This window comes from Siniperca chuatsi, linkage group LG22 (genome assembly GCF_020085105.1).
Source record: "Siniperca chuatsi isolate FFG_IHB_CAS linkage group LG22, ASM2008510v1, whole genome shotgun sequence".
NCBI lineage: Eukaryota > Metazoa > Chordata > Actinopteri > Centrarchiformes > Sinipercidae > Siniperca > Siniperca chuatsi.
The window spans coordinates 1,052,303-1,070,539 of record NC_058063.1 but is presented as its reverse complement, the minus strand read 5'-3'; the positions used below and the strand labels follow the sequence as shown (position 1 = coordinate 1,070,539).

Genomic DNA, 18,237 nt, shown 5'->3' with positions numbered 1-18,237 from the left:
GCCTCTTAAAAGGAAGTTTAGCTCATGGTGGGAATTGCTGGGTCTCTGTAATCAATATTATAAAGAGTACGGTCTAGACCTGCTCTATAGGAAAAATGCAACGAGATAACTTCTGTTATGAATTGGCGCTATATAAATAAAATTTAATTGAATTAAGCTGGTGTTTTATTATATCATATATACAATTATTATAGAATATAGAATTAAATGGTCGCTGTATCAGCAGCTGCTGCAAGGTTCTTACCTCCTCCTGCTCCTCCTCCTGGTGTTGCTGGCTTTGGTGAAGGGATCACTGTTGTGAAAGTGGAAGATGAATTATGTATTATATTTATATAATTATATAAAAAGGTAATTTTTTACCTGGTATCATTCATAAGTGATTATTAGATATTCTACAGTACACTATCATTTAAAGTCCCACAGTCACTTTTTTACAGTTGTGAAGAAGTCCATGTGGCTATGTCATGCTTCCTGTATACAATCTTAAAGGACCATATAAGTGTGTTTGTACGTTTTAGCCCATTTTTTGCTATAATGCTATACATTTTTCGATTTCGGGATGTATTTGTCTTACTGTTCCAGGCCATTGGTTTCCATTCATTTCAAGGTTCAAGGTTCATTTATTTATCATTATACAACACAGGGTTGTATTACGAAATGCAAGCTGTAGTCAGAGGATGAGGTAGAGTTGAGGAGTCTCACAGCCTGAGGAAAGAAGCTGCTTTGTAGGCTGGTGGTACGACCGTGGATACGTCTGTATCATTTGCCAGATGGCAGCAGGGTGAACAGACTGTGGCTGGGGTGGGAATTGTCTTTTAGTATCATTTGGCCTCTGCACAGACACCTCACCTCTTTTAATCACCTGCTGCAGAGCCATCCTGTCCTGGGCCGTGCACTTCCCATGCCAGTTTGTAATGTTTACAGTCAGGATGCTTTCTATTGCTCCCCTGTAAAAGTTAACAAGAACTTGGAATGGATCTTTTGCCTTAAGTTTCCTTAAGAAATACAGTCGTTTCTGAGCTTTCTTTACCATATGATATTATCTCATAATGATAAAGTAACATTGATGGAAATTAATGTAGATTTGATGTTGTCATGGATTATACAACTCAAGCAAATTTCAAGAGTTTCCTTACTGATTTTCATATTGTAGAAAATGAATGGAAACCAATATAAATTAATAAAAAGATTTTCTTGCAATTATGAGAGACAGATCTCATAATTATGATATAGCTTTCTATTGTTTGGAAATATGCATCTCATAATTACAAGATAGTTTTCTCATAATTATAAGAGCCCACCTCAGTATATACTGAACTAATGGTCAAACACCCATTTAAGCCCTTTTTAGACATGGAATATGTAACATTGCTGGCTTTATCTGTCTGTTAAAGAAATGGCTTTTTGTCAATAGCCTTTTCAAACATGCACCCCTTTAATCTGATGGTAACTTCACTTCACGTCTAAATAACCACCCATGTTGCTTTTACGTAAAAGTCACAGTGACAATCTTACTAGTTAGGACCGGAAACATTTCTGTATCACAAGTCTGAAGTGAATGCCAGCAGATTCATGTAAAGCCTGCTGCAGCACAAAGTTAAAGGTTCTCTCTGGAGTTTTTTTTTTTACCTCTAGTAGCACTCTGGAGCAGCTTTTTAATGGTGGGTTCCCATTTTGTTTGTCTCATGCACACGCACTGAAGATGCACATGCACATACACATACACACGGGTGACGCAATACACATTCCTGCCAATGGTTTCACAGTTTTCCACTGATCTACAGGTAACGGTAATGTCCCAATATATGCTGCAATGGCAGGGAAGAAGAAGACTGCATAAGACTTCTTTGTGCATAAGAGATAAAGATTGAGATAATAGATTTATTACAATGATCAATGAACAAGTTGTATTTAATCTCTGTCTATGTTACCTTCTACTGCTGTAGACTTACATTAAAGGCCCCTTACACCCGCACAGGTGTTTTCACTGATTAGATCTCTGCTCAGGTTTAAGGTGGGCAGACTATGCTAGGCATTAAGTGAGGTCACCGAACTCCATGAACCAATTAGAATAATAAAGGTGTGATTTGAGAGATGACACTCCCACACACTCCCGAGAAGAGAGCTAATAAAAAAACATTATATATTATAAATTATAAATCATCCAAAATAAGCGAAATCACCTGTGTGGGTGGACCATGGGTGTGCATGGCCCTTAATCCATCTGCATTCAATTCAGACTTGTGCCATGTTCAAAGTGTTACAGAAAAGTTACAGGTTTGACCTCAACAGATTACTGTTGTGAATTTTACGTAAAAGTGACCAACATGTTAAATTGCCATCTGATTCACATAAAGAGGTGCATGTCTGAAAGGGACTATAGAATTCTCAGTTCACCTTATCTTTGCACTGTGAAAGGAAACGCCAACAAACACAGAGGACATGGAGAACATGCAAACAACACACATATAGGAGGACAGGTGAGACAGGTGAGTGGTGTTCTGTTGTACTTACACGCTTTACTAACATTATGCTCCAAAGCATCTTCCAGCTTCCAGTCATGCTGTGACAGGACTATAGTCCAGAGAGGACAGAGGGATGGACAGAAGAGAGGGACAGAGGAAGGAGACACGTTAAACTGAATCTGACACATAAACCGAAAAAGGATTCAGTGCATGCTGTATGAGTGTCTTAAAGTTAAAACTGATCTCTTTGATTTAATCTTTAATTTGTAGAGGTATGACCATTGTAGTAATCAGTTGGTGCCAAACTTGTTCCATAGTACCCTAATCCTCTCTCTTTCTTGTCTGGCTTGCAAATGATGAAAGGATGGGAAATAATGCAATTATTGTTGAACTCATTTGTCATTCATTTAACCTCACATGTTGCCTCAAGTCAGGGACAAGGTCAGTGAGCTAAGGTGGCCGTGCAGGGGTCCACAGTAGCAACCGGACACCGGACAGAAAAAAACTAGAGAAATTAGCTGCATCTTTCCCTGAGGGCTAAGGGCCCGCTAGCATAGTCCATTGATCTGTGAGTGCTACAGGCGGCAGATTAATTAATATGTCGCCGCCGCTGGGAAAGTCTCAGTTTGACGTTTCTGAGGCAGCCATTTTCAAAAAGGAGGTCAAATTCTCACACCACATAACACCAATAAATTGCAAATGCAAAACTTTTCAGGGTTTGGTAACACAGAGCAGAGATCACGAACCAGAAAGGAAACAAAAGCAGAGACAAACAAACACTAGCTAACCTCAGTGGCTGCCACTCACAAACACACTGTGAGTGTGTGCGTGAGTGTGTGTGTGAGAGAGTGAGAGACAGCTGCAGTAAAGGAAAGGACTTTCAGATTGTTTAACCTCAGTTCTGCTTACAAATCACTATGTACATTTGTATTTACAGAACTTCGATAACTTTCTAAACCTAAATTTGAGGGGTGTAATCAGGGGGCAAGAGCCAGGATGAGTCCAAGGGCCCTGGACTGACTGGCTCTCAAAAATACTACAAGAGCACAGAACATTAATTATCTGAGGAAATTATTTAGGGCCCCTAATATAATATTTTAGCGTCTTGGATTTTCAGAAATAAAATTATGGTGCTAAACTCATCCAGGTTGCCTGCCATATAACACCCCTCAGTACAAACATTGAATTGTTCAGTCCTACCTAGCTGCGCTCTCAAGTCAGGAACATGGACGTATTATTAGAAATGGATACCGGACCCAAAGACGGCGCCTATTCAGTCCAATGAGAATTGCCCACCTGGAGCATACGGCAAAAGAAGTTTCTAGCTTCTGGGTTTACTTCTGGGTTATGCGGCCCACTGAATATGCACAGTAGTGTTTCTCCCGCTGGCCCTGCCAGCGTGTTCCCACTCAGCTCGTAGACTTTACATTGTGATGACGTCACAAATTTTAAAAATGCTTACAAATATAAAACCTCCACGGATCAAAAATTCATAATAGAAACAGTCATAACTGACCTTGTTTGCAGTTTATGTGTCCTGTCAACAGTTTTACAGAAGTCTCTTTTATAATGGGAGCCTATGGGGATAATGCTTTTTGGGCCGCTGGGGAAATTTTCATTGCAATATAGCAAGTGACCACTGGAAAAAATTGGAATCAAGGCTGAGTAGCAGTGCCATATCCATGTCTTATTATACATCCATGGTCAGGAAAGGTGGAAAATAGCTGACAGTCTGTCTTAATCTGTGTGTAGTCTCTCTCTTCTTCTTCCTCTTTTCTGCCCACCAAAAACTGCCACGCACCCTCTGCTGTCACTAACTCCCCCTTGTGGACTGATCATAGTGCTGCTATTTGGAGCCCGGGTCCCTCTAGTGCTATTTTTAAAATTCCTGTGGTAATTTCGGATAGGTCCTTAATGCGAAACAGACACAGCCGACGCATAATAATAACTTAATAAAGATCCGGGCCAGAACCCTACCTCCACTCTCAACCTCAAATCTGAAGCAGCACAGACTTTTTAAGATGGCTCTTCTCAATGTAAGATCCCTCTCTAACAAAACGTTTATTTTAAATTATTTTATCTCTTCTATTGAGTTAGATTTTATGTTTTTAACTGAATCCTGGTTACGTCCTGGTGATCACAGTCAGCTGTCTGACTTGTGCCCTCCAGATTATGACTGCCCTAGGGTTTGTGGTCGAGGTAGGGGCCTTGTTACTGTCTATAAGAAGCATTTAAAGTGTAACCTCATAGCTTGCAATGATTTTTCCTCCTTTGAAGTGCTCGTGTTTAAACTTGGTGGCCCCCTTCTGGTCATATTTGCTATTATTTATCGCCCCCCTAAACCAGCTGGCTCCTTCTTGTTGGAACTCCCTGAGTTTTTATCCAGTCTTGTTTTAAATTATGATAGAATTCTTCTTTGTGGTGATTTTAATCTTCATGTTGATGACTCCTCTAATGCCCTTGCTGCTGATTTTTTAACTTTCAACAACATGTGTCTGGCCAAACTCATTCCCGTGGCCACACCTTAGACCTAGTCTTTAGTCTGGGCCTGAAAACCCCATCTGTGGAATTCAGGGACATGTTTGTATCTGATCACCTATGCATTGTTTTTAACTGTGAATTACAGGCTGCTAGTACTATCTTATCCCGCTCTAAGTACACACGCGTCCTTACTGAGTACCTAGTGCCTCAAAATTCTGTACACTGTTCAATTCTCCTGGGAATGTGTTTCCCGATTCCTCCAACACCAACGATTTGGTTGATTATTTTAACTACCTGTGTTCTTCAACCTTAGATCTCATAGCTCTTCTGAAAAATAGACCAAACTCAAAGACTAGAAAAGAGCCATGGTTAAATGACAGTATTTGAAGCTGTAAAAGGAAATGCAGAAGAGCAGAACACAGATGGAAGAAATCAGGTCTCCAGGTCCACTTTATGGCCATGAAAGAGTTATTACGCCTTTATAATAGGATGGTGAAGGATGCAAGAAAATGTCATTTCTCTGCACTTATTTCTGCCCATCAACCCCAGATTCCTATTTAAGACTGTGGATCAGTTAGTTAACCCTGCCTCTCCTTGTGCCCCTGCTGATTGTGATGCTGATTGTGAAAAGTTTCTTTTGCACTTTGCTGGAAAGGTGGAGTTAATAAGATCTGATATCACCCCCAACCCTGCCTTTTTAGATGTGGATCAACCGCTCAGGGATTCTTTGAGTCCTAAAAAAACCTGGGCTTGATCCCACCCTCTTGGATAACTATCGCCTAATCTCCAAATTGCCTTTTAGTTTGAAGATTCTCGAAAAACTTGTATCTAAGCAGCTTCTTGCTGCTGTGGAAAACAATAATACGACGATGTAGTCCCTCATTCGTCCAGGGGTGTTTTATCATAGAAAAAGGTTTCAGTCGTAGTCATCTGGACACTGAAAACATTCTGAAAACAGTGTCCAGATGACTACGACTGAAACCTTTTCTATGATAAAACAATAATACCTTTGAAAAGTTCCAATCTGGCTTTCGTCAACACCACAGCACTGAGACAGCCCTTGTCAAAGTCACTAATGACCTTTTAATGAATGCAGACGCAGGCATGTGTTCAATTCTTGTGCTGTTGGACTTAAGTGCTGCCTTTGACACAATTGATCATGGCATTCTTTTAGATAGACTGAGGCACTGGGTGGGCATATCTGGCACTGCACTAGACTGGTTCTCATCTTATCTGTCCAATAGGAAATTCTGTGTCAGCATTAATAACTTCATGTCATCCTTTTCCCATATCAAGTACGGTGTGCCTCAAGGTTCAATTACATGCTTCCTTTGGGTGATGTAATCTGCAGACATGGTATTTCTTTTCATTGTTATGCGGATGACACACAGTTGTACCTCCCTGTCAAGCCCACTGACCTTAGTATGCTGAGTTCTCTGCAGGACTGCCTGTCGGACATAAAAAATTGGATGTCGATAAATTTTCTTCAGCTCAACTCAAATAAAACTGAAATCCTTGTTATTGGGCCCCAACACATCACTAAACAAATACTGCCATCTACTAACCTGTCACAACATATCAAGCCTGTTGCAAGAAATCTTGGTGTCCTGTTTGATAACAATTTATGTTTTGAGCAACATATCACTAAGCTTGTCCAATCATGTTTTTATCACCTCAGAAACATTGCAAAAGTCTGATCTATTTTAAATCTTAGTGATGCAGAAACTGTTGTATATGCTTTCATCTCCTCACGCCTTGATTATTGTAACAGCCTGTTCACTTGTCTTAATCAAAAAACTTTGACACGACTGCAGACTGTACAGAACTCTGCTAGGCTTTTAACCAGGACCAAGAAATACGACCACATAACACCTGTTTTAGCCTCTTTACATTGGCTCCGTTTGTTTTAGGACTGATTTTAAGATCTTGTTGATTACTTTTAAGGCTCTTCATGGCCTGGCTCCAAACTATATTTTAGACCTTGTAATCCCTTATGAACCTTCACGTAGTTTGAGATCTTTGGGCAAGGGTCTCCTGTCTGTTCCTGAATCCAGGATGAAAACTAGGGACAGAGCTTTTGCTATCAGGGCCCCAGGCTCTGGAACAACTTGCCTGAAGAAATTAATTTGTCTGAGTCAGTGTCTTCATTTAAGTCTCTTCTGAAAACACATTTTTATCTGAAAGCATATACTGATATTACCTGAACTGGCTGTTTATTTTATTGCTTTTGTGTATTTTATTTCTTTATATTTCGTCATTCACTGTGATATTTTATTTCTCTTGTTGTGAAGCACTTTGTACTTTATTTTGATAAGTTCTCTATAAATAAAGTTTTATTATTATTATTATTACATGCATTAGGCTACTCAACAAACTAGTCAGAATGACAATGGGATCAAATTACATAAAGTAGTTCCTCAGATGCCCGCACTTAAATAATAAAAATAATTACACATCGTTTTTTCTGGAACTGATGATGGAAGTAGCTAAGGAGTGAGCCATCTCAGTTCCTTGTCATCTCTCTCTCATCAGACAGGTCGCGGCAAGTTGACAACAGCTACAGTAGTTAGTGTAAGTAACTTATCAATACATCTGTTCAACAAGCATAAACATGAACATGCAGAAAGCGATATTTTAATCTGCTGTCTCTCGTGTTTTACACAAGCATAGCGAGCTAGCTCGGCTAATTGCGAATTGTTATAAACAAGCTCAAATGAAGCTGTCTGGATGTAGTCTAACTGTCTTTCGTTGTCTTGTATTTGTACATGTGTAATGACAATAAAGTTGAATCTAATCTAATCTAATGAATCTAAAATTTGTCAAATTCTTGTAAACTTAGCTGAGACAAACCAGCCCTTCCTCCCTCTACCTGTTTTCTGTTTTGCTGAATCACATCAGCAGCAGAGGGAGGAGGACAGAGGACAGGAGGAGGGACTGATACTGACTGATGTTTAGAAAGAATGAAGAACACAGACATCACTCAGTATTTTGATGTCATGAATATTTATATATTGACATTTATTTTATTAACATTTTAGATTTGTTTCCAGTGAGATATCATTGAGTTTATATAGTGACTTTGCTGTTGTAAACACTGTTGCTCCTCTAGAAGCAACATTTAGTTATATTTACAATATTCAATTCTAATCCTGTTCTGAATTTATTCTTTTTTTAACTAATATTTTTAAAAGCAATTATTTAGTAAAGAACCGATACGAGTATAGATAAATAACCGAACCGATAAGAGTATAGATAAGAATAGTAGTATTAAGAAAATCTGAAAGATACACATCCCTACTCACGGGAAAATGGCTGCAAGTTTGATAATTTATCACTCAGTTAACGAGTGCATCTCTAGGGAGAAGGAGGGGGGATTGTCATACCATTTGCAATATGCAAGAATGTTTGTTGCTTTGCATCTATGACACACCGTGTCCTTGTACTGAGTCATTTACTTTATTTAAGATTAAACATGACAATTAACAAACTTAGCATCAGTGATATCGGTGAGCTGAGGTGCCTGCGCACAGCCCAATGTCATGGTTTTGGGTCTTGGGTTTTGTTGTTTCCTGTTATATTTTGTAAATGTGCTGCCTCATGTGTCTTGTGTAGTTTTAATTCCTGTCTTTGTTTGCTTTTCCCTCCAGTTTTGATTGTTTGTTTGCTTGCTCCACCCTAATTAGTGTCACCTCTGTCTAGTTATCCTGCCCTGACCTGTGTATACAGTCTGTGTGCTTCCCTTGTTCTGTGTCAGTTCATCATGGTTTCTGTGCCTTGCATACCAGCCCTTTTTTCCAATGCTTCTCATGTTTGGATTTCCTACCTCAGTGTTTTAGATGATCTGCCTGATTTATGGACTTTGGATTTTCTGCCTGCTCCCATATGGATTTGTTTGCCTGTGTTTGCACTGACTTCCCTGGTTTTGGATCTCTGCCTGCCTGAACATCCGTGTAAGCCTTGATTTATCATTAAATCTTTGAACTTCACCAGCTTTGCCTCTGTGTCTGCAATTGGGTCCAATCCCCCATTTTTCCCTGTTGCCCTGTCTCGGCACGGAACATGATACCCAACGGATACTAAAAGACAGTACCCACCCCAGCCACAGCCTGTTGACCTTGCTGCCGTCTGGCAAGAGATATAGAAGTATCCACTGTCATACCACCAGACTACAGAGCAGCTTCTTCCCTCAGGTTGTGAGACTCCTTAATTCATCCTCAGCACTCCACCAATTAAAATAGTTTTCATTTCTATGACTTATTATTTCTATGACTTAGTTATTCACTGATCTACTGTATATAATTACTTTGAGTAGCAAAAAGGGAACTACAAGACAAAATCTCATACCACCGTGTTGTAAAATGATCAATAAATCTCTTGTATCTTGTAATATAATAATAGTAATAATTACACACATTTTAATTATTAAAACACATCTTTGAACATTAATACAATTGAATAACACTAACATTTGATTTAACCTTATTTCCTTACCTCTTTTAAATCACTTTATTTGGTTTTTAAATAACCTACACTAATCGTCACACTGGATATCGACAAGACATCATTTTATTGCTAATAAGTCTACTAATAAATGTTTCTTTATATTTATAATGCATATATAGGCCTATATTTTCAGACAAGTCAATATAGCCTAGCATTTGGCATTAGATAGAGCAGAATTAATTTAGATGATTTTTGAATGGAGTTTGGTCTCACATTGTTTTGTGCAAATTAAACCTGGTAAATGTCCCATGTTACCACTATTACCACCTGCAAAACCCATCCAAAAGGAAAAAGAAAGACTCTGCAACAGACACTGACAATCTACAAACCACAGAAATTGAGGTTAGTCTGTTGGCCAGCATAAACAAAAAACTGGATCTTATAGTATCACTACACAAGGAAGTTAAAGCCATTCGCAATAGCCTAGAATTTGGCCATAACAACATAGTAACCCTGCAAAAATCAAACCAGGAATTAAAAACCGCTATTAAATCACTCAATGAACAAATGCATGCTGTCACTAAAGAAAATAAACTGATGAAAGAAACTATTCTGGACATACAATCCCGTTCCATGCGCAACAGCCTCATCTTCTCAGGCATCCCGGAAAAATCACCCGACAACCCAGAGTCATTAATCAAAGATTTCAAGACAACTCACTTAAAATTACCGTCCGACAACGTCAAACACATCACGTTCCGTAGAGATCAGACAAAGGACCTCGACGTATCATTGTAAAATTTGAGCACTTTCAGCAAAAAGAACAGGTCAGAAGCAAAGTAAAGGAACTTAAAAGGCACAACATTCAGACTGAACGATCAATACTCACGAGAAATAAACAAATGATGGAAAATACTGTACCCAATCTTAAAAAAATTGGACCGGCATAAACCTCCTACCCGCCATCGCTCCACAGTATCTCTCTCTCTCCCCCCACCCTTCTACTTCTCCATTGCCCCTCTTCCCTCTCCACTTTCATTCAACTTGGTAACATGGAATGTATGTGGCAGAACTACAGAACTACAATATATCAAATTTAAACAATGATCATATAAGAAAAACAAAATGAAGACTTTGGAGTGGCCTAGTCATACTTTTTTTGGTTTTGTTGTTTTTCCTTTCACTTTGTTTTATTATTCATTCCTTACATTAAGATTGTCGTTGCTCTCTTGCTTTTGCCCTTTTTTATTTATTTTGTTTTATTTTTTTAATTTTACTCATACATACTACTAATTGATTTATAGAATTGTTATCACTATTATTATCTTAACTGTTAAACAATAACGATGGGCCTACTTCCCTTCCTCTTCAAGGGTGAAAAAAAACAAACAAAAACAAGCCAACAAATACAGAAAAGATAAGCTGCGTTTCCACCGCAGGGACTTGCTAGTTGGGGGAAGCTGGGGTGCGCGCACCATGCATACCTTGGGTGGAGGAGGATGATTGTCTCGCAATGGCAGCCGGAGTTGGCGGTGTTCGACCTCGAAGATAGTCGAAAGTACTGCATTTTGGCTTTTACTGATGCGCAACGTTGAGGTGCTTCAGTATTGACGTTGTGTTCTCCCCTTACACGAAATTAACTTGGCATTTCACTTCCTTTTTGGCTTTACTGAAATGTTGCCAAGCCTTTGACTGCTTTGCATGTTCAGCCATCCTAGCAAGCAACCATTTGACCTAATGAAAAATGTAACGAACAAGGGCATGAGGCAATTCAATTAAATTCAAAAACGTTATTAGATAATTGTATGTTTGTGCACCAGTGATTTGATTTAAATGGCATGACTCTTGTCTCTCGAGACATAATGTTAACTCCAACTCAATAGCAGTATCCGGTAGAACCGGGTCCTTATAAAACCGGGTCGCGATCCCAATCCTTAGTCTCATCGTGGATCTTTGGAGTAAACTCGCCTTAAACAAATGCCCCGCAAGAACACCTCTTTTTGATTTGGTCAAACACCAATGTTTGATCATTTAGGAAAACCCCAGAATATGTTTAATGATACCTTTCTTTACATCCAATGCCCAACATTTTCAAAAGTCTCACTTTCTACAATATCTGTGCATGGCAGCTACAGTATGGCTAAGATTAGGGAACGATTGAGGTCACAGCAAATAAACTATGCTCAAAGGGGAACTCTTTTACACATCAAAGTGTGTTCCCAGGTGTTGGGGAGTACTACTGCATATGTGAAAAAGCTGTATCAAGGCAGAGGGAGCTGTGTGAAGTCTGACAAATGTCCTTAAGTGATGTCACTTGATTCAGCATTGGTTGGGGCTGAAGACTACAAGTTTGAAACAGGAAAAAATCAGGGGGTGTGGAGTTAGAAGGAAGTGAGTTTACCAGTCCTCTGTAGCCTGGTACTCATCTCTGCTTGAGGCTAGAGCAGGGATGGGCAAACTTTTTGACTCACGGGCCACAATGGGTTCTAAAATTTGACAGAGGGGCCGGGCCAGGATATATGTATGTATATATTACATTAGAGATTTGGCCTTTAACAAGTAGCAAAGCATAAATATGCAAGGCTCATTGTACAAATTGTTTTCCAAATGCATTAATTAAATTAATAATTCATTTATTAAATTTCAGTTGAATAAACACAGCAGAAAAACACAAATTCAGTTTCATCAAGTGCCAAAAGATCAACAACTTGGTGATTTATTATTTTTTGCCAGTGCATCAATAAACAGCAGAAAAACTCAAGTTCAGTTTCAGAGGGAACATTGTTGTTGAACTCCTTGTTTTGCCAGTTCATCAAAATCTGGAGTAAGTTTTGTTGTGGCAATTCTCAGGATAGATCCGAGGTGTTGGTCAGTTAACCTGGATCTGTGAGGGGCTTTGTTGATGTTCATGACGCTGAATGTCTGCTCACATACGTAGGTCGAACCAAACAAAGTCAGCATCTTCTGTGCCGTCTTCCAGAGCTTTGGAAACATGGCTTTGTTAAGTGAAGCATAAAAGTCATTCAGTTTAAGAGAGTTGAACTTCTCCTTTAAGACTGAGTCAGACTGAAGATCGATCAGTTCCAATTGCACTTCTTGTGGTGCGGTTTCAGGGTCTTGTGACAGGGGACAGGACACCCGTTGAAGTGACTTTTCAATGTTTTCAAAGTCAGAGAAGCGACAGCTGACCGTGCAGGTCATCCAGTAATTTGCTGTATTTCTTTGCGTTTCGCGTCGCCTCTTTCTGCGTGCCAAGTGTGGCGAAATCAGTGAAAGATGTGTTTGCCATTTGTCTGGAGAATAAAGTTAGCTTAGATTTGAAGGCTGTAACATGTTTGTACATGTCGTGCACAAACTGATCTTTCCCCTGTAGTTTCACATTCAGCTCATTCAAGTGTGAAAATATGTCCACAGCAAACGCAAAATCACAAAACCAGTTCTTGTTGCTTAGCTCAGGAAATTCGTCAGATTTCCCCACCGACTCCAAAAATGCGGCAATCTCCTCTTTCAGGTCCCACCCTCGTTGAAGCACTTTGCCCAAACTCAACCAGCGGACACGAGAGTGGTACAGCAACTCCTGATGATCCGCATCAGTTTACTCTAGGAACTTGATGAACTGACGATGCTGAAGTCCCCGTGCGCGTATAAAGTTGACGAGTTTAACGACTGGATTCACGACATGATTAAGCTGCAATATAGACTTGCAAAGCGATTCCTGATGGATGATGCAGTGAAGGAAAATAACATCCTGCTCTGGGTTTTCCTCTTTCACTTTATCCTGGATTCTTTTCAGCAGCCCAACGTTTTTTCCAGTTAAATTTGGTGATCCATCCGTCGTGACATTGGCAAGTTTACTCCAAGGTAGCTTATGTCTCTCGATGGCAGCAGACACCGTGTTATATAAATCCTCTCCCCGAGTTGTTCCCTTCAGGGACTCCATGCTCAAAAACTCTTCCGTTATCTCAAAACTATCATTAATCCCTTGGATGAAAATTAGGAGCTGAGCAATCAGCTTCGTCAATCAGTTCCACACAGCGAGTCACAGTTCTGCGTGACAAACTGATTTTTTCAAACTTGCCTTGGCTCTCCGGACACAAGACACCTGCCGTCTCTACCATGCATTCTTTTAAAAACTCGCCTTCGGAGAAAGGCTTGCTAGCTTTTGCTAATTGGAATGGCAGCAAAAAACTTGCCTTGGTACTTGACTCTTGAATCGCAGTTTGCTGGTGAAAAAAACGTTGCTGAGTCTGTAAATTAGCTGCCAACCTCTGAGCCGTCGCCGCCCGTTCCTGCGCTGACTGCTTGCTAGCATAGTTAGCATGCTTCGTAGCAAAGTGACGGCTGATATTATACTCTTTGAAAACCGAGATGGTTTCTTGGCATATTAGGCATACAGCCTTTGATTGGACTTCAATGAAAAAATATTTTGTTGTCAACTCCTTATTAAAAACTCGGCACTCACTATCCACTTTTCTTTTCTTTGATAAGCTCATTTTTGCAAAAGGACTCATAAGTGAAGAAGAGAGTAATACGCGCGAACAAGGTCAATGTAGCAGTGCGCCATCTTTTGGGGAAACGTGGGCATTACAGGGGAAAGGTAATTGGAACAAGGTTTACCAATACCGATTTTAATATAATTTGGTCACGTTCGGCGGGCCGGATTAATAAGTCCAACGGGCCGTGTGTGGCCCGCGGGCCGTAGTTTGCCCATGTCTGGGCTAAAGGCATAACTCAGCAAAATCTCAGACCCAACTGTTGTAGTCAAGTTGTATTGTGGGTAATGTAGGCACCAGGTTTTGACAAGGAAGAAGAATAAGAAGAATGTGTGGAATAAATTATTATTTAAGAGTACGGTCTAGACATGCTCTATATGAGAAGTGCAGTGAGATAACTTCTATTATGAATTGGTGCTATATAAATAAAATTTAATTTAAAAACACGATTGTGAGTCTACCAGAGTTATTGGAGTGCATTGCTAAATCAGTTGGGTACTCTTTTAAGGTATGGTTATGCATATGCATCTACACTTTGTGATTATAGTTAATAAAAACGCAAGCGTTAATTGTCGGTCTCTGTTGGGAAATTTAGTCTCCTGTATGAAACTCAGACGTGCTACAAGCCCATCCACCACCCCAAGATCCAAATCTGACTTTCCACATCACTACATATAATTCCAGGCACAGGCTACTGGGCTGTAGTTTGAACACAGCCTTACAGGAGCTGGGTCTCATTCATCCTCCAAGCTGCCCCACCCAACTACTGCCCAGTGCCACGGACAAATAGCCAACAGAGCTGTGATGAACAATAAAGATGTTAATGTTTTTATTAAATCATTCAGTCAATTATTATCTATATCAAAACAGGTGAAAATGTTCAGAGTAAATCTTTTCATCAGTTGTTTTTACCATGTAATGTCTGTTGAAAGTGCAGCACAAACGGCAGAACATGTGGATTTGCTGAGGTGTGCAGGACAAAGCCTTACCTTCCCGCGGCAGCAGGAGCGCCAGCAGCAGACAGACCGACCACAGAGAACGGTTAGCCATGACTCAGTCTCCACAGACACAAACACCCAGTAAATGCTGATAATACAGTGGTTAAATAACAGGCCTGACGCCGTTTAGTCTGTTTGAAGCCTGCCGCAAAGCCCCGTCTCACTGGAAAGCCGCATCCAAAGCGTTAATTGTGACATTCCCATACAGTGCTACTTCCTGCCCCTTTCAAAATAAAACCCTCTACTCGATAAGGAGGCTTCCAACGGTTTGGTTTTGCTAAAAATGAAAAGTGAAGAATGCCAGCAACACTCAATGACCCTAAACTATTTTTAATAGTACGACGCACATAATAAACATGAAGTTTCAATCATGTCCTGCAATTAAAGATCCCCTCCAGTCAGACACGTTTAAGACATAAAAACACTCTTCTTTGAATAATAATGTGTGTCATGTATTAGCATACATGTGCGATTTTGGAGCCCATGAAACAATATAATATTGGGCCCCCATAGATCACCCATGAAGGCTACATTGCTGTAACAAACCACACATGCAAAACCCATTTGACGACCTGAAATATTAATAATACATTTATCTTGTTAACAACATCACAATTACATGATTACCAACATTTTCTGATGACTGACTTAGAACACTGAGCAGCTCTGCACATAGTACATATGCTTACTAATAATATAATTTTGTATATGGTATACTATAATATAGTAATATATATAACATACTATTTGTAATTTGATGCCATTGTCAACCTGACTATTTGGTTGAGTAGCCTGCTGCAATGCATTGACAGGAATGTGATTATCCAGTCAGGGAAAATCTCACTTGGGGTTAAAAATAAAAGTGCTGCCTTAAATACATTATTATTATTTTGTGATAATGATGATGATCTCTGCTGTGGGAGAAGTAGAGGAGGGTTTAACTTTTAGCTCCATAGATTGCTCTGGGTAAAAGTAGCTAGCTACTATCAACAAAATATTGCTCACCTTCTTCTCCTTCAACTGAGAGTTGGGTAGGACTAGGGAGGACTGATGGTGGGTTAGCTGGAGTTGCATCTGCATGACCAGGGCAGATCTGATTATTGATTAAAGTGTACTGATTAAATTTCGGCTAAATAAACAAAATGTAACGACTGTAAAAATGTTGTAAGTGTATAATATTGATGATGTAAAAGTGGATAATGTTGATCTATAGAGTGTGTTTAAGCAAAATCAAACCACCAGAGTGATGTTATTGTACTGTAGCTGGCTTGCGACTGGCTTCGACATTAAGCCAGGATATTAGACAAAATACTAACATGGCTGTGTAGGTTTTTATGGGCACTTTTTTTGGAGAAATATTGGGTAACAAATTGTCGGCCTATGTTCTCCCTTTCAGCCCTTTTCTGCCAGTCTTTCCGTTTCTGGCACCCTGATTTTCGTCGTGGACAGTCTACACCATGGATGTATAATAAGACTGGATACCCCATCCAAAGATGGCGTCTATTCATTCTAATACGAATTGCTTACCTGGCTCATACATGGACGTATGATAAGACGTCATCCATGCCACAATCATAAAAGAGACTTCTGTAAAATTAGTGGTAGAGCGGGTCGTTCACCAATCTGAGGGTCGGTAGTTCGATCCCGGCTTCCCTCAGCCCACCTTGCTCCCGAGGGATGTGACTTCAGTGTGTGAATGATTAATTAGTTTCTTTCTACTGATGATGCCATCAGTGTGTGAATGGGGTGAATGCAATTTGTAGTGTGTGAAGGTCACACGAGTAGCAAGGCACTGTACAAGTACAGTCCATTTACCATTTATTCTAATATTGGGCATATGTTGGGCAATATGCATAATCAGCTATATAGACAATATTTCAGCAAAAGCTTGGCCGATTTGGACAATATTGGAGTGGTTTGGGGGGTTATTGAGGATGCTGAATTAATTTCAGAATTTTCAAAATTCAAAATGTCTGTTTAAACCAGAAGTGGCCATATTTCAACTCCCAGTGGGCTTATTTTGATTAATTCTGAGTCAATTTTGAGGTTATTTATATGCTTAATAGGACGAAACACAGCTTTTTGTATGTGGATATGTATATATATATATATATATATATATATATATATATTTCATTCTAGTTTGGTATGATACTTGACTTTGTTACCTCCAATACTCAATTGTGAGTCACCTCAGAGTGTAATGGTCTGTGAATTCAAATGTACATGTTCTGCATCATTTGGATAATTGTGTTAAAAAAATATCCTCCATCCATCCATCCATCCATCTTCTTCCGCTTATCCGGGGCCGGGTCGCGGGGGCAGCAGTCTAAGCAGGGACTCCCAGACTTCCTTCGCCCCAGACACTTCCTCCAGCTCCTCCGGGGGGATCCCGAGGCGTTCCCAGGCCAGCCGAGAGACATAGTCCCTCCAGCGTGTCCTGGGTCTTCCCGGGGCCGCCCCGGTGGGACATGCCCAGAACACCTCCCGAGGGAGGCGTCCAGGAGGCATCCGGATCAGATGCCCTAGCCACCTCAGCTGGCTCCTCTCGACGTGGAGGAGCAGCGGCTCTACTCGAGCTCCCCGTGTGACTGAGCTCCTCACCCTATCTCTAAGGGAGCGCCCAGCCACTCGGGCGGAGGAAGCCCATTTCGGCCGCTTGTATCCGCGATCTTGTCCTTTTCGGTCACTACCCAAAGCTCATGACCATAGGTGAGGGCAGGAGCGTAGATTGACCGGTAAATCGAGAGCTTTGTCTTTCGACTCAGCTCCTTCTTTACCACAACGGTCCGATACAGCGCCCGCATCACTGCAGACGCTGCACCGATCCGCCTGTCAATCTCACGCCCATCCGTCCCTCACTCGTGAACAAGACCCCGAGATACTTAAACTCCTCCACTTGGGGCAAGGACTCCCACCCACGCCGAAGAGAGCAAACCACCTTTTTCCGGTCAAGAACCATGGCCTCAGATTTGGAAGAGCTGATTCTCATCCCAGCTGCTTCACACTCGGCTGCAAACCGTCCCAGTGCATGCTGCAGGTCCTGGTTTGAAGAAGCCATCAGAACGACATCATCTGCAAACAGCAGAGATGAGATCCTGTGGTTCCCAAACCGGACACCCACCGCCCCTGACTGCGCCTAGAAATTCTGTCCATATAAATTATGAACAGAACCGGTGACAAAGGGCAGCCCTGGCGGAGTCCAACATGCACCGGGAACAGGTCTGACTTACTGCCGGCAATGCGAACACAGCTCCTGCTCCGGTTATACAGGGACCGGACAGCCCTTAGCAAAGGGCCCCGGACCCCATACTCCCAGAGCACTCCCCACAAAGCGCCCGGGGCACACGGTCGATC

The 18,237-nt window shown here is 40.8% G+C and overlaps 1 protein-coding gene across 2 annotated transcripts in view; it reads right to left on the bottom strand.

Annotated features, from left to right (window-relative positions):
• cd99l2 (CD99 molecule-like 2) overlaps positions 1 to 15,092 on the bottom strand; it is a 39,036-nt gene extending 23,944 nt beyond the window's left edge. For both annotated transcript variants that reach the window (XM_044183514.1, XM_044183515.1), the window contains exons 1-3: positions 14,872 to 15,092; positions 2,515 to 2,574; positions 245 to 292 (exon numbers count right to left, since the gene is read on the bottom strand). In XM_044183514.1, the coding sequence (XP_044039449.1) occupies positions 245 to 292; positions 2,515 to 2,574; positions 14,872 to 14,932 (169 nt within the window). In that variant the 5' untranslated portion in view covers positions 14,933 to 15,092. The remainder of the gene's footprint in view (positions 1 to 244; positions 293 to 2,514; positions 2,575 to 14,871) is intronic.
• Positions 15,093 to 18,237: the final 3,145 nt, after the last annotated feature.